The following is a 15,751-nucleotide window of genomic DNA, read 5'->3' as shown; positions in this document are numbered from 1 at the left end:
TTTGTTGGTGACTGCTGCTGCCATCATGGAATTCACAGCAGTACCCTTGCTCTAGAAGGGCCTATCATTTGAAGAAACTAATATTTTATTGGGCTTACATGGGACTGGTTCAACCATATCTTGTTTCTTCCAAGCCTGCCTAGAAACCAAGTCTACCAGTTTGTCAGCAGGAGGGACCACCCAAGAAGTACACGGACCAGCCCCAACAGCCTTGAGGAATATGGATTCTTCCTGGGAGGGGTGTTTCAGTGAACATCCTCCCCCTTCTTTCCCAATAACTCCAGTATCTCCCCAAGTCTTCAAGAGGGAATCTAGAGAATCCCTCCCCCTCATTGTGATCAGTATCTTCAGTAAGAGACTCCTGGGAGAGTCCATGTGCCTCCTTTTGCATGCATGGTTATGGTATACTTCTCTAAGTGGGATGCTGTGGGGAAAGATGCGATGGGGAGTCCACAACCTGTTCTATCTTGAGACCTTCAGGGGCTGTTTATCCTGACATGCAGGAAAAAAGAAGAGAAGACACAAGGAAACCAGCAGACTCAGAGGGTGTTCTAAGTGAGGAAATGCTGTCTGCTCCCTAGAATGAGAGAGGGACTCTCTTGAAGGCCTCGAATGAAGACACCAAAACAGGACCCGAAGCAGTCCCTATAGGTTATAACAAACCCAACAATGGCAAGCTCAGAGAACCTAGTGCTAAGGGGAAGAGAGAGATCTGAAAGCTTTAGAGTCAACCTCAACCCCCAGGTGTCAGCACCAACCCCTTGGCTCCAAGACCTGTAGATATATCCGAGGCAGTTGTAGTTAATCAAGTCAAAGACACAGTGGAAGAAACCCAGGCAATCCTTGGTGCACACTCAGATCCATGGTCACTTAATCTAAAGGTCTGATCACAGAACAAGTCACAATCATGGGAGAGGGACGGACAGCTGCTAAACCTCCGACAGCAGTCAAAACCAAAAGGACATCCAGCTGGATCTGGATCCTCAGGAACTTCCTCCTCTTCCTGTGCACATCTGTTTCAGACAGGTTCCCAGCATACCGCAACGATTTCAAACATGCCATAGGATGAGGCCTAGAAACCCATTGAAAGGATTTATCCTGTAAAAAGAGAGATCATAGCCTGGTATAAGAGGCTCCTGAGAGAACCTGGTTTCAGGAAAGGGAGGACTTGGAGATGTAATCATAACAGGTTCTGACACTGAGGATGAAACTGATGGCTTGGAGACTTTTGGAGCCAGGCCCAACAGACTTGTTGAACCAGGGCAGTGCTTTCTACCCTCTTAATTCCTATGCTTTTCTTTTTTACATTCTCTGTTCTTTTCCTTTATCTTCTCCCCTTTGCCCTTTTCTAAAGACTTCTTGGCAGATGAGGAAGAAGACAAAGATTGACAGGGGTTACCTTCCCCTGCTATGGCAGGGAGAAGCCCCTTCAAGGCAAGTTTCAATCTCCTATCAGATAATGCTCTGGCCCCATAGACAGAGCAGTCTGACTAATCTGCCTCAATGTGTGTGGCTCCCATTCAATACATACACATACAGTGTGCATCTTGGACATGGATCTTATGCCTACAAGAGATGCACTAGTTAAAACTGGACATCTTGTCTGATATCCTGAAACAAAGACAAAAGGTCACTAAATGACCCCAGAAAAAAACCCTAACAACGAAAAAGTACTCAGGAATAACACTGCTGTTCAAGTAACAGTACCATCACAACAGCTAAGGAGGAGGAGAAAGAAAGGTCAACACATAGAGGAAGACAGACAAATAAGAAGCCTATGCTAAAAGGCTATAAAAATATTTCACTTATCTAACCACATTGTATGGAAAACTCCTTTCACAACTCTGAGCTAGGAGATCTGTATCTGTATCGTTCAAATAGCAAGGAAGATCTTAGGTAATTTGGTACACAAGAGGGGGTTATGGGTACAGGGAGGAGCCTAATCATTGGTTCCAAAAGTGTGTAGAGAGGCTGTTGTTGGATCAAATCAGATCTAAAGACCCATCAGTTGAGGAAAGCAGAAGATACAACCACTGAATCAGAGCTCCAGTAAGATTTCCTTTATCCATGTTAGTTAATATAAATAGGTTCCATATAGTAGTTATTGTGCTCCTATCAGCCCAGAAACCATGCTGTTTAATGAACAGCATGTGGTATTTTTACAGGTGAATGCTAGGTTGGTTCCATATGATTTTTTTCAACCATTTTTCCAAGGGTGGGTATGATGGAAATGGGGTAGAAATGACTGCAAGACCTGCATGCACCTGGTCATGAAAGTAGGACACCAAATTCTTCACTCTTCACTGCAGAGTACCAATTGACTCTCTGTCACTGCCATACTTTCCCTAAGAAAGTGCAAGCAATGTTGGTGCTGGTCCTGGCAGTTAATCTGATGGTCACACGGATATTTGTTGTGCTGATGTTTGGGCATGCAAAAGTAGGACTTCACTGACAACAGCAACAACTGATGCACCAACTATGAGCATGACAAAAAAACAGAACTGGCATGCTCTAAGAACATGTATGCGTATGTAGCTAGAGCTTTACAATGCGCACAAAATCCCTGAAAAGAGGGTGTTGTGCCCAGTCACACTATCCTGGTAAATAAATGGAAAATTAACTCTCCAAATAGGAATTACTGAAAAAAAAGGCTGAGCTGTGGATGGTAGACAAGATACATCAACCAAGAGCCTATCAAGAAGGATCCACAATGTTAGAGCTTAAGAATATTCTTTGAGAAGGGTGAGGATTATAATTATGTCTTCTCAAGATTATGATTATAATACACACCTCTTGAAAAATAAGGTCTTGCTTGTTTTATATATTATACACTCTGGTACCATGAAAATATCTATACATTTATGTAAATGTGCATTTAACACATATACATCAGTTAGCAATTGAAATCACAGTCTTGTGAAAATAATTCGACAGGTTAACAGCACTGAAAAAATACATACCATTCTCTGGGGAGAGTTTGTCATAAGCATCCTCATAAATATAGTTACGACGAATAGTTACATTAATCCCATCAAGAAATGGTCCGTCACCTTGGACTTCCTGTTTGTCTGCGTAAATCAGTCTTTGGAAGATCTAGACAGGAAAACAGAAAAAAAATCATAAATTAGTAAAAAACAAGAAAATCTGTATGCCCTTCTGGTTTGAAGAATTATCTTGTATTTTCTAGGTTTCATTTACCTTTTTTGCTCCTTAAACAACTTTATGTACATAATATGGATATGGTGAATAAAACAGAGAGGCCAGACCTAAAAATATGAAGTTAGCTTGAAACCATACAAAAATGGTTACTGTGGAAAGGCAAACTAAAGCAATACGATTCATCTGATGTTGCCATGGCCCTGAAGTACAGCCAGATAAAGACCTATGACTCAGCTTCAACTAGTGTCTCAAGGCACTGGAGAGACCAAGAGACTAGGGAGGTGGTGGCAATGACTGGATGACTCCTACTCTCCCATCCTGGGGGGGCAGTGTGCCTTATGCACCACTGACCTCAATTTGATACCTGAGGTACAGTAGGTAGCAGCTACAGGGTAGGTGGTGTACACTGCACAAGCCAAGGCGTGGTCTCTGATTGGGGTAGGTCTACACTTTGGGAGTCCCCCTAGAGCAGCGATGTTTACCATGGGCAAGAAGGTAGGAATAACCTCTGTCAGAATGAAGGCCTGGATCCACGTCTGACTCTTTCTGAGTCAGGAATGAATAATCTGATAAGTTATCATCTGGGTTATTGAATTAATGGGCCACGAGACCCTGATCAAGGTTAAAAAATTAATAGGATGGCTCTCCCCTCATGGGACACAAATTAAATGATATGGTCGGGGAATAGTTTGAGGACTGCCAGGATATTGGGGCACTAAAACAAACAAACAAACAAAAAAAGCTTTATCTCATGCTATACAAAGCAGTATAGAAATGTTAGTGTCAGGTGTTCCATCCACAGCAAAACAAGTCTAGGAAGATAAGTCAGAGGTAATCAAAGTGGTAAGCTACAATTAACTAACAAGAGATAAACTAAGCCATCAAGACAGACAGTCTAGAGTATGGCAGAATATGTGCAGAAACAACACAGCATCATGCAGAATCAGGTTATGGACCAAATATACTAACTAGAAGTACACATAAATTACAGACCACTAAATGTCTGACACTGAAACTAGTAAAGACCAAATAAAAGGAAATGAATGTAAGAAGAATGTGGTTATACTACACTTGGCCACATTCAGGTATATAGCACACTTTACCTAAACAAGTAATAATACCCAGAAGGGACAGACTGTACTGGGCAATACCAGACCATGTTAATATGTTCTGAGGCCCAAAAACAAAGGCAGAGGACTGACTCTGCTGTCTTTGAAAGTTCCTACAAAGGTCCAAATGCAAGCATCCATCCTCAATGGCATTATCATGCTTAGAAAAGGGGCAACTACACTGTTACTATACAATTATTATTTGTTTACAAGTACAACCCTCGCTCTCTCAAACTAGAGAGTTAAAAGTGTGTGTGTATATGCACTCCTATGTATCCAAAATCTGGAACTCCATCTCACGCCCCTTAAAACAAACTCATAACATTTAAACAACATGTGGTGGAAATGTGATCATGTTCATGCCATTCACCAGGCTAATACCTCTACTACTGCATATCTCATTAAACTTCACCTTAAAAACAGCATAAATTTACAATCATACTTAATTCTTACTTACATTCTTTAATAAACCCTTTTCTGTCTATCTGCTCTTTTCCTATGAATTCTCTACAGAAACTTCTCCCATACCTTTTCTCTAAACCCTTCCATTAAATCATCTTTCCTACACACTTCAAATTTCTTTAGTTATGTTCTTCTATGTTTCATCTCAATATATCTGTATCCATTTACTGCTATTTTACCATACTTCACTCCTCCATTATACAACTCAGTAGCCAACTACCTACTTTCTACCTTTCTCTGGTTCCTTTGAAGTACTCCTTTCATGCCTCTTTCCCCACCTACAGCAGCCAAATCACTCATCTTTGAATGTTGTATACAAGGCCAAACCTAGAAATTACTGTACTGTAGTTGCACTACTTGTTTGCTGTTGAATGCTCACACAGATCTCACTCTCATTCAGTCTCGTCACTGATTAAAGCCTACAGCCATATCTGTAACGTACAATGCAAACAACATATTTTTATACTGCAATAACTCTACTTAGCTATTCTTAATGTTCAAAGTATTTTATTTATTTTCTCTTTTGCTTTTAATAGTCAGGACAGTTGTTTGAATTTTTTTTATTAGACATGCACTCCTTTATCTTACTGTATAGTTTTGTAAACTTAATGTATATATTGTGTGTGGAGTACTTCCCCCTGAGCATCCACTGAAAAAGGGTCTTGTGCACAGTCCGACTATCCTGGTAAACAAATGGTAACAAATGAATAAATAAATACACATATGGATGTGTCTATTTGAATTGTATCACAAATAATGAACTTCTGTCAAGTGATGATTAAACTGGACAGATGTTTTTAAAGTCTTTCTCTGCTCCTTTAAAAAGAAAGAGAGGCTGCTTTCCCTAATCCCTTCACACTTCCCTTACCTAATAGAACAAACCCAGGGTTTCAACAGCTTAAAACAGCAGTCCATAACAACTAAACAAATGAAATGGAACAAATTGAGTTTAAAGATCATCTGTCTACTTACACTTATTTACCGGGGTAGTATGTATTTTATGTATGTATGTATGTGTGTGTGTGGGTATATCTATATCTAACACACACTTACGTATGTTTTGTGTGTGTGTGTGTGTGTGTGTGTGTGTGTGTGTGTGTGTGTGTGTGTGTGTGTGTGTGTGTGTGTGTAAATCCCAAAATATACCAGTGCAGTCACCACAGCTGTAGTCATAAAATAATTTTATCGAAGAATATAAAAGAAAAATGAGGACTTTTCATGTGGCTTCCACCCTTCTTCAGATACAAAAATGTCTGAACAAGCAAAAGATATTTATATAAATCCTGTCCAATCACAATTGTCTGTTGTAATTATCAACCATTAAGAACATATTCAAATTCTAACTAATAAAAGTGATAGAATGGCGCACTTAACCAATTAAAATGGTAATTTAACCTGTTTATGCATACAGATGAAATACTCCAACTAAAAAGTCATAATTTTTACTTACAAAAATGTGTCCAAAACATATATACTATGAATAAATAGCTATAAGTTTCCTATAATAACCTCTAAATCACAAAAAATGAATAAAAATAATCATTAAGAGTAACAAATGTGATGAACGTTCACAGACCAATATTTCCATTCCTGCACTGTAGTGCGATCTCGGAGGTGGTATATTAAAGTTACGGGGGGGTTGCAGGGGTTGTAGCCCCCCTTCTAGCAGAATAAAGGAAATGTTATTTTCCTTTTTTCTGCAGTAGCGCTGTTGTCAGTATTTCGTGTGTCGGGCTTTTGGTTTCGGCGATGTGGGTGTCGGTGTTGTGAGCTGTCGATCTTCTGTAGGGGTTTTATATATATAATGTGTGTGTGTGTGTGTGTGTGTGTGTGTGTGTGTGTGTGTGTGTGTGTGTGTGTGTGTGTGTATGTATTTGCATGTGGGTATATATTTATATGTGTATACATACATACATACATATACACAAACACATGTATGGATGGATCCCTATCAGATGATCAAGTTTTCAGAAACTTGAAATTCATATGTTCAAGACCATATGATCCTGTTTCCGAAAACTCAAACATCCAAAAAAACACAAAAATCTACCTTTTTTAAAACTTTTTGCTGGGGGGGAGGGGCAAGCCCCCCTGCACCCCCACACCCCCTGCAAATTAAATATACCAACTCCTACATCGCACTACAGTGAGCAAAAGGGTAAATTTCCCATTCTGCACTGTACCGCAATCTCCATTCAAAACCTTTAAGTTTCAGAAACTCAATCATATGGTATTGACCATATGAATTTTGAGTTTCTGAAAACTCTGCCATCTGATAGGGATCCATGTGTGTGTGTACACACACACACATACATAAAAATAATGTGTGTTTGTCTGTGTGTGTGCTGCTGGCGTGTTCAGGTACACCCACACATATGAAATCTGGATATGCAGTGACCAAGCCCACCCACTAGAGAAGTGGTCTCCCTGCAGTGTAGCTAACAATCAGAAAGTCTCTCGCTGACACAGTCCATTCTCATCCCCTGAGGTCTCAATGAAGAGAACAGGATGGTTACACCTTGAGGTACAGAAAAAAAATCAATGTGATGACAAACTATCGTTAACTCCAGGATGTTGGTGTGCAGACTGGCCCTTGACTGTGACACACACGTGTTGGACAGTATGGTCCTGACAGTGACCCCCCTTCCCACACACACACACACACACACACACACACACACACACACTTGGGAACAAGTATCCCGACATACAGCTACTACAGGTAGTGGGAACTTGGAATGGACTGCCAGATCGACATCTGGAATGTGATACCACCAGTTCAATTGCAACCTGCCAGTACTGGAATCTTTTACTTGCTTTGTAATGAGACTGGTCAGTTGTAACCACTGGACATTCAAGGTCCACTGTACAACTCTCACACACAACTTTGCACAACCAACCATGAATCCAGATGCTGCCATCAGACCCAGTGTTCTGAAACAGAAAACTATAACTTTCTGAGACTAAGCAATTTGAAGTACCATGTCTTGAAAGGCAAACAATTCTAGATAACAGAAGTCATGTTCTGCAAAACAGCTTGGCCATGGTGCATCCTATGAATGTGATCATCTCAGATGGCTCCAACTGGGACTTTGCAATGTTTGCCACGTTGTCCAAAGAGCTGGAAGAGACTTCCATGCAGAAATCATTTTGCTCCATACTGGAGCAGCTAGAAGCCAGTCATCCAGATAAGGAAACACCTTTACACCTTGCAGCCACTGGTTCACTGCAACTAGGGACATGCATCTGGTGAACACCTTAGGGGCTAAGGTGAAAATGAATGGAAGTGTTCAGAAATGAAAAAGGCTGTATCTTACAAAGAGAAGCAGAAATCCCCTGGACTTCTTCAAAATCTTTATGGGTAGGTGGGCATATTGGAGGTCCAAATAGCACACTGCTGCCTCCTGACAAGCAGGTCTGCACTTTGACCATCCAAATTTACTCTTTGGAAGATAAATTTATTTGGGCCACATAGACAGAGTATAAGTGTGAGGTCCTTTAGGTTTTTTTGGAAATAAAATGTATCTGGGGCAATAACTTGATTTTTTTTTTGGTAAGATGACCTCTGGGATGGATCTTCTCTTTCTGACATTTAACATCTCTTTTCATGACATAATCTTTTGAAATGATGAAATGTCTATCACAGAGTGAGTGTGACCCAGGTGAGGGGTGTAAAAAAGGGAGTGCATAAATCACTGGATATCACTATCCTGATCCACTTGCCCTGTGTGGCCAGGCATACATCCAAGTGAAGATGACACTTGAACTGCCTTCATAAAGCAATATTCAGGCAAAACTGCAGGGATTAGACTGCTGACCTCTGCAGGGGAACCATGCTATACTTGCTGTTCACTGTTTCCAGCTCTGGGCTGGTAACCATTCTTAAACTTACCATGGTCATGCTGGTTCCTGTCCGATTACAGCTGGCACAAGCTCTGCTGTATCTTTGAAAAGATGCTTTGTGAAATTTGGAAGTTAACAAAAACGATGGTGAGCGTCTTACCCTCTTTTCCTCAATTTCTACTTTTTCACTGACTGATGAGCTTATTCTTTTCAGCCTATGTGGACATTAAGAAAGGTAACTTTAATATCCACAGAAACGTACGGAGATGCAGCCAGATGTGATGATGAATAGTTATGCCAGAGCCTGCTGCCCAAGTGGCACCATCTGCAAACATGTATGATGAAACTGACAATGGGTGCAATGTGAGACTGTAGTCTGAGCTTCAGCTGTTGGTCAGGCATCTCCTCCAATGATTGTCTCATTTTGTTAGTTACCTCTCAGTGGAATCTTAATGAGTGAAGTAGATTATTTACTGCCCTCAAATAAACTATGAAGGACATAAAAATATGTTTTTAAAACCTATAATAAACAACAATGAAATCTGACTTGGGAGGCTCTATCCAAGACGTCCAGTATTTAATAGGCTAGAGGATCTTGTTTGACCTTTTCAGAAAAGGTGCTACAACAACATCAGGGTTTTCCTGTGCAATTTTGACCATCAAACACTCCATCTATTGACAGAAGGGATTAGCAAGGAAAATTGAGTGAAATAACAAAAGGCTTCTTACAGGACCGTTTGCAAAGAGTTTATAGCCACTCCCTCCTTCACAGACTCATCATTTTAAATAGCTCGCCAATACTGTGGTCAGCTGAGAAGGGGGTGGACCACACCCTTATTACTGCCAACATCTTCTGTGGAAATCTCCTGATGGAAGTTCAAGTGTTTCCTCTTGCACTTGTGTTTTCTACGAGGCCTTAGGTGTGAAAGGTCCTAGTATGATAATAGTTCAGTGAACCAAATACTTGTGACTGATCATGCAAAGGCTATCCAGACGCATTGCGGCAGACTGAAAAGGTGGTTGATGGCAAAAAAGTCAGGCAAAGGAACCCCCACCGTAACAGGTCCCAAGTGTGTCAAATTCAGGAGGTCTGCACTGTCATTGTCAAAACCAATTCCAAAGCTATACTTGAGGCCAAAAGCAACAGTCCTGTTGACTGAAGCTGAAGCTTCTTCAAGCTGATGCCAAATTCAACAGCTTTAACCAGACAGCCCAACCACCAAAAATGGGGCAGACACACACTGACTCTAGGCCTACATGTCAACAGTCTTGACTGCAAATGTTGGACAGCTGAGCCAGTCCATGTCAGCAGCAGCAGAGATACCAAACTCAACTTTTAACAGGTAGAATTCAAGAACTGAGACCAAAGAAACCCTGAATGGTAAATATATCCATGTAAAAACACTACCACAATACAGAAAGAGTTGATTACAAGAGATGTGACTCCAGGCTTCAAAACCACATCAGTCGCCAACCTTGGCACCTTACTGTTCAAAAAACAGCCTCATTGAGACATATGTGCTGGTATGGGGACAGGCAAGGAGAACCAAGAGTTTCTGGATAAAAAAAAAAAAAAAAAAAACCTAGGTAATGAAAAAATACCTCTGTCTACTCTATTACCAATGTTTGAGAAAGCAAAAGGCATTTTTTTTTGCTGAAAGTTTAAAACTTTTTATCATCTTGTTTTGTAGTCAAATTCTGTAACTGGCATGGAATGGCTTTTGATGGATTACAATAGTCTGGGAAAAGCTAAAATCATGCATACCTCAGAAAAAGAAGACATACCATTCCATTAATCCTGACAAGTATAATGAGTCACTTCTCAGATAACAATTCAAGAATACTTTTAGAAGCGGAAAAAAAGAGTAGACCCTTTTTAAGCTGTGTCAGCTCTACAAAGACTTGTTTCTTTTTTTCTCTCTACTTCTGTCTCTATCTTTACACTTGGTTGAAATATCATAAAAAGGTAAGGGCTCAGTACGGGAGGCTGAGGCAGTTGACAAAGCCCATCGGGACCAAATGCAGTCATCTGTTAGTCTACACAACAACTTACTGTTCCTGCCAGTAACAGTAGACAGTTTGAATCAGTGCACAACTATAACATTCCACACATTTACACTTTCTGAAAGCTCTACCCTTTATCACTAAAACTTGTAAAACTCTTTACACTGTCAAACAATAAAAAAGATTAATGGACAAAAACAAATGGGTGAGGAGACAAAAATGTCAAGGCTAATACAAAACAAAGGAAAAAGAAAACTTCAAATAAAATACAAGTATTCTATTGATCAGAAAAGCACACTGAGTCTAAGAAATGTAGCCAGTAACCACTTTTAAATGAAAAAAAAAGTAAACTTTGAGACTATTCTCACAAATTTATCAATTTTTTTTTTAAAGAAAACAGCCTGGAGACATTTCTCTGATGTTAGCATGGCAAGACAAATCTAGAGAGGAAGCTCATCTGATTAGCATTGAGGGAAAGGGGAGGAACTAGGAAAGTTTCTGATGTCAAGCTGACTAAAGGCTTGCAGTCTGCAGATTTAGTCCTGTTGTTGAGGTGGATGGAATCGTCCCCCCATACCAGATCTTTATTTATCTAAGGTAAACATTTATATATTAATTCACCAAGCGTTTGGTAAATGCTACTTTTTCAGCTAATTCCATGCAAGGGATAAAGTTCACAATGTTTCAGTTATACTACAATAACTACTAGTACTATATATTAAAGTATGAGTATTTAGTCTTAAAATTCTGCACTTGTATTTTAAACATAAAGTAAAACAACTCATTTGTTTGATGATGCAGGCATATTACCTACAATACAGCATTACATTATGGACTATGCTAAAATTTTGAAAACGCAATGAATTTCAAGGCTCAGAACAACCCTCTAGAATATAATTAGTGATCACCTTTACAAACAAGCAAAACTATACAATCATCACAGACCATGCCTCCTATTTCAGAGGAGCTTAACGTTATCAGAGCACCTACTTATGAATACTGCAGACAGGGATATAAACGTATGATCGGATATGCGAACTTTGTATGTTTCTCTATCTTATCAGCAAGTACAATTAAGTATCTCTGATTCTCATGTGCTTTATACACCCATGGCTGAGCCTGAAATGAATGTTGGATCAATGCTCTAACCCTTGGTCAGCAAATTTAAATACATAATTACTGTTTAATGAAGGAACAAAAAAAAAAAAAGGAAAGCTTATAATTCTTTTTGGTCCAGGGATCTGCCATCATAAAGTAAGCAATTCTGTTTTTAGTGGGCTTGATCACTAATTATAATACCTCCTTGGAAGTCTAAGTGGCCAATAGGAAGTCCTATATTTTTGCTCAGTGTGGAAAAAGAAGTTATGTCTTACCATAACATTCCATCTGTACTGTTGATCCTCGTTCAGTTATTACGTGTGGGTATCGGTTCCGACCACGGAACTACCCAGCCATCTTCCAAGCTCACGCCAGCTACAAACCCTCGAGCTAAAACTCTTACCCAGAATTCCCCTCTCCATGTTACCTCAGATTGAGTTTGCAAGTCAAAAGAAGGTAGAGGCTACCTCTAGTCAAATGACCTAATAGAACCGGATGGTGAGATCCACTAGAAGCCACAGGAGGGGGAAGGAGGGAGGGTCGTAATGACTAAATGAGGATCAACAATACATATGGAACATTATGGTAAGACGTAACTTCTTTATCTGATATTGCTAATCCTCGTTCATTCCTTACATGTGGGACAGAGTCCCCAGCTACTTCTATTCCTGGGAGGCTCTCACGGAAGAACATTCCTGAGCACCACAGAACCAAAAGATGCTCTTCCCCTGGAGGCCAAATCCAATTTGTAATGATTGATGAAAGTATGAGGAGTAGCCCAAGTTGCAGCTGCACAAATGTCATGTAAAGAAGCTCTGGCATGGAAGGTAGCAGAAGTTGCCACCGACCTTGTAGAATGAGCCTTTATGGTAGTAGGTAAAGGAATATTACATTGTGTATAAATGAAGGTCACACAGTCTTTCAACCATCTGGCCAATGTGACTTTAGCAACAGCACATCCTAATCTGGGTCCAGAATAGGCCAAAAATAACTGGTCTGATTTACGTGAGACCTTAATCCTGTTCAAGTAGAAGCGAATTTGCCTGTGAATATCTAGGGTATGTAGGCAATACTCTCCTTTGTTTGAATAGTTGGGGAAGAAAACTGGCAATTCAATGGTTTGATTAATGGACATTTCAGAGATCACTTTTGGCAGAAAGGAAGGATTAGTTCTCAATGACACTCTATCTCTATGAAAAATCAAATATGGACTCTTGATGCATAAGGATTGAAGCTCAGAGATACATCTGGCAGAAGTAATGGCGACCAAAAACACGGGTTTCCATGACAAGTATCTGAGGTTGCAAGAAGAAGCTGGTTCGAAAGGTGGCATTGTCAAAACTTGTAGGATTAATGACAGGTCCCATGGTTGAATAGGTTCTCTAAAATGGGGTTTTAGATGATTCACACCTTTTATGAAGGTCTTGCATAACTTGTGTGACATAAGAGAGAAGTCTTGGACACCATCATGGAAATTAGATATTGCAGCCAAATGAACTCTAATGGTAGAGGCCGACAGACCGGATTGAAATAGGTCGGCTAGATACTCCAGTACTATCGACACTGGATCTACCTGCTTTTCTTTCAGCCAAAAGGTAAATATTTTCCACTTGCTTAGATAAGTAATTCTGGTGGAAGACTTATGAGATGCAATAAGAATGTCACGTACTGGCAAAGAAAGATCATTCTGCCTGGCAATCAAGGGAATTGGAGGAGCCAAGCTGTGAGCTTCAGGCTGTCCAAGTTGGGGTGAATTAGATTCTGCGGATGAGAGATCAACCCTGGGGTTGGATGGAGAATCCACGGCTGATATAAGAGGTGAGGCCAAAGGAAGGGGAACCAAATCTGACGAGGCCAATATGGTGCTATGAGGATCACTTTGCTCTTCAACTGGTGGGCTTTCTTCAGAAACTGTGGAATGAGGGGTAGAGGTGGAAATGCATAAAGTTGACCCGAGGGCCAATCGTGGACTTGAACGTCCCTGGGTGACTGTCCCTGAGGGGGAATCAGGGCGAAGAAGTTGCTGCATTTGTAGTTGGTTGGGGATGCAAAGAGGTCGCAGCAAGGGAGACCCCAGCGGTTGAAGATCTCCGCCACTATCAAGGGATTCAGGGACCACTCGTGAGGTTGTAGAATGCACCTGCTGAGTCTGTCTGCTATCGCGCTGGAACTCTTGGGAATGTGTCTTACTAGAAGAAAACGGTTAGTAGCCATCGCCCATTGCCATATCCTCATGGCCTCTTGACAGAGTGGGTAAGATTTGGTTCCGCCATGTTTGTTGATGTACCAGACCACCGCCATGTGGTCTGATTGTATCGCAATAGTCCCAGACGGTAGCAGGGGATGGAATGCTTGCAACGCCAGAAGATCCGCTCTCAGCTCTAGAACATTTAGATGCAGATGGGTCTCCAATTCTGACCAAGTACCTTGGACCGTCTGTCCCTGACATAGCCCCCCTCACCCCATCAGGGAGGCGTCCGTGGTCACTGTAGCCTTGGGCTATTGGGGGGAGAAGGGGCGAAACCATTGTGATGGGTTGTGGGCCATCCACCAATTTAAACCCTGTTTGCACCTGTGAGTTACCCGAATCTTGGCTGAAAGAGGATACTGAAAAGGATACCACTGGGTGAGCAGTAGCCATTGCAGAAGCCTCATGTGAAACCTGGCCAGGGGGACAATGGTGACGGAGGCTGTAAGACAGAGTGAGCTGTGAATTTCTCCCTTGAAAGGATTGGGATCAGTTGTTGCTTTATCCTTACAATTCTGTGCTCTAGAATGGAAGCTCTGCAATTCTTTGTATCCAAGATGAACCCTATGAATTCTGTGGACTGAGATGGGGTGGGATTGGATTTTTCCAAGTTTGTGATTATGCCTAGCCTTTCTGCAGCAAGGAGAGAGTATGCCAGGGCTTCTTCCAATAGATGTCTGGTGGGGGCGGAGATGAGCCAGTTGTCTAGGTATGGAAACACCTGGAATCCTTGTAGTCGCAAGTGAACTGTGACGACTGCCTTGCACTTTGTGAACACTCTGGGGGCTGTAGAGAGTCCGAAGGGCAGTACTGTGAACTGGTAGTGACTGGCTCCCGCACGGAAGCGCAGAAATCTTCTTGATGGCCTGTCCACTTTTATGTGGTATTACACATCTTGAAGACCTATCGAGCACATCCAATTGTCTTTCTCCACATGCGGGAGGATAGACTGTATTGTGACCATCCTTAATTTTTGTACTCTTACAAACTTGTTCAATACACTGAGATCAAAAATTGGTCTCCAGTCCCCGGTTTTCTTTGGCATCAAAAATAATCTTGAGTAGAATCCGGATCCTATCTGGTCTGGAGGGACTATTTGGACAACTCTTTTTCTTAGCAGCTTTGATATCTCTAATGCTGCTTCTTCACTTTGACTGGGTGGAACGTTGGTTAAGTTTGTCGGGGGGGCCGGACAAAGATCGAAGGGAATATGATAACCTCTGGTTATTATCCTTTGTACCCAAGAATCGGTGGTGATGGTTAGCCAGGCAGAAGGGTACAAAGAGAAACGACCCCCAACCACCTCCATAGGAAAGCAGTTGGGCCGCTCTTCAGGAGCGCTGGTAGGATAGGTCAGAAAAGCGTCCCTGGAACCCTGGTTATGCGGTCCCCCTCTGCTCCGAAAAGGGCGTCTTCCCTGTGAGTTTCCCCCTCCGCCTCCAGGGGAGAACTCGGCCTGTGTGTCACGGAAAGGACCCTGAGACGTTTTGTACCATATCTTCCCACTCTTCTGGTTTCTGGAGAAAGCACACTGAGGGGAAGAATAACGGACACCCATGGCAGAAAGGGTCTTACCGTCCTGTTCACATCTGGCCAGTGTGCTTTTAACCTTGGGTCCAAACAATGAAGAGGTTTTGATAGGAGCATCGAGAAAGGAAGCCTTGAAGGGTTCCGCGAAATTACATAAGCGCATCCAGGTGTGTCGTCTCAGAACAATGCCTGAACTCGCCGTTCTAGCTGCTCCTTCTGATGTGTGAGATATCAGGTGCATGGAGGAGTTAGACATCGATTCAGTGGTGGCCAGCTGAGAGGCTACTTTGTCACGGAC

General features: G+C 41.6%; 1 protein-coding gene across 1 annotated transcript in view; it reads right to left on the bottom strand.

Annotated features, from left to right (window-relative positions):
- UBE3C (ubiquitin protein ligase E3C) overlaps window positions 1-15,751 on the bottom strand; it is a 2,314,788-nt gene that overhangs the window by 807,518 nt on the left and 1,491,519 nt on the right. Inside the window, exon 18 of the mRNA XM_044064789.1 lies at window positions 2,961-3,093. Within this exon, the coding sequence (XP_043920724.1) occupies window positions 2,961-3,093 (133 nt within the window). The remainder of the gene's footprint in view (window positions 1-2,960; window positions 3,094-15,751) is intronic.

This window comes from Protopterus annectens, chromosome 3.part0 (genome assembly GCF_019279795.1).
Source record: "Protopterus annectens isolate FY-2018-M chromosome 3.part0, PAN1.0, whole genome shotgun sequence".
Classification (NCBI taxonomy): Eukaryota; Metazoa; Chordata; order Ceratodontiformes; family Protopteridae; genus Protopterus; species Protopterus annectens.
The sequence above is the reverse complement of the archived record's forward strand: the minus strand, read 5'-3'. Positions and strand labels throughout refer to the sequence as shown.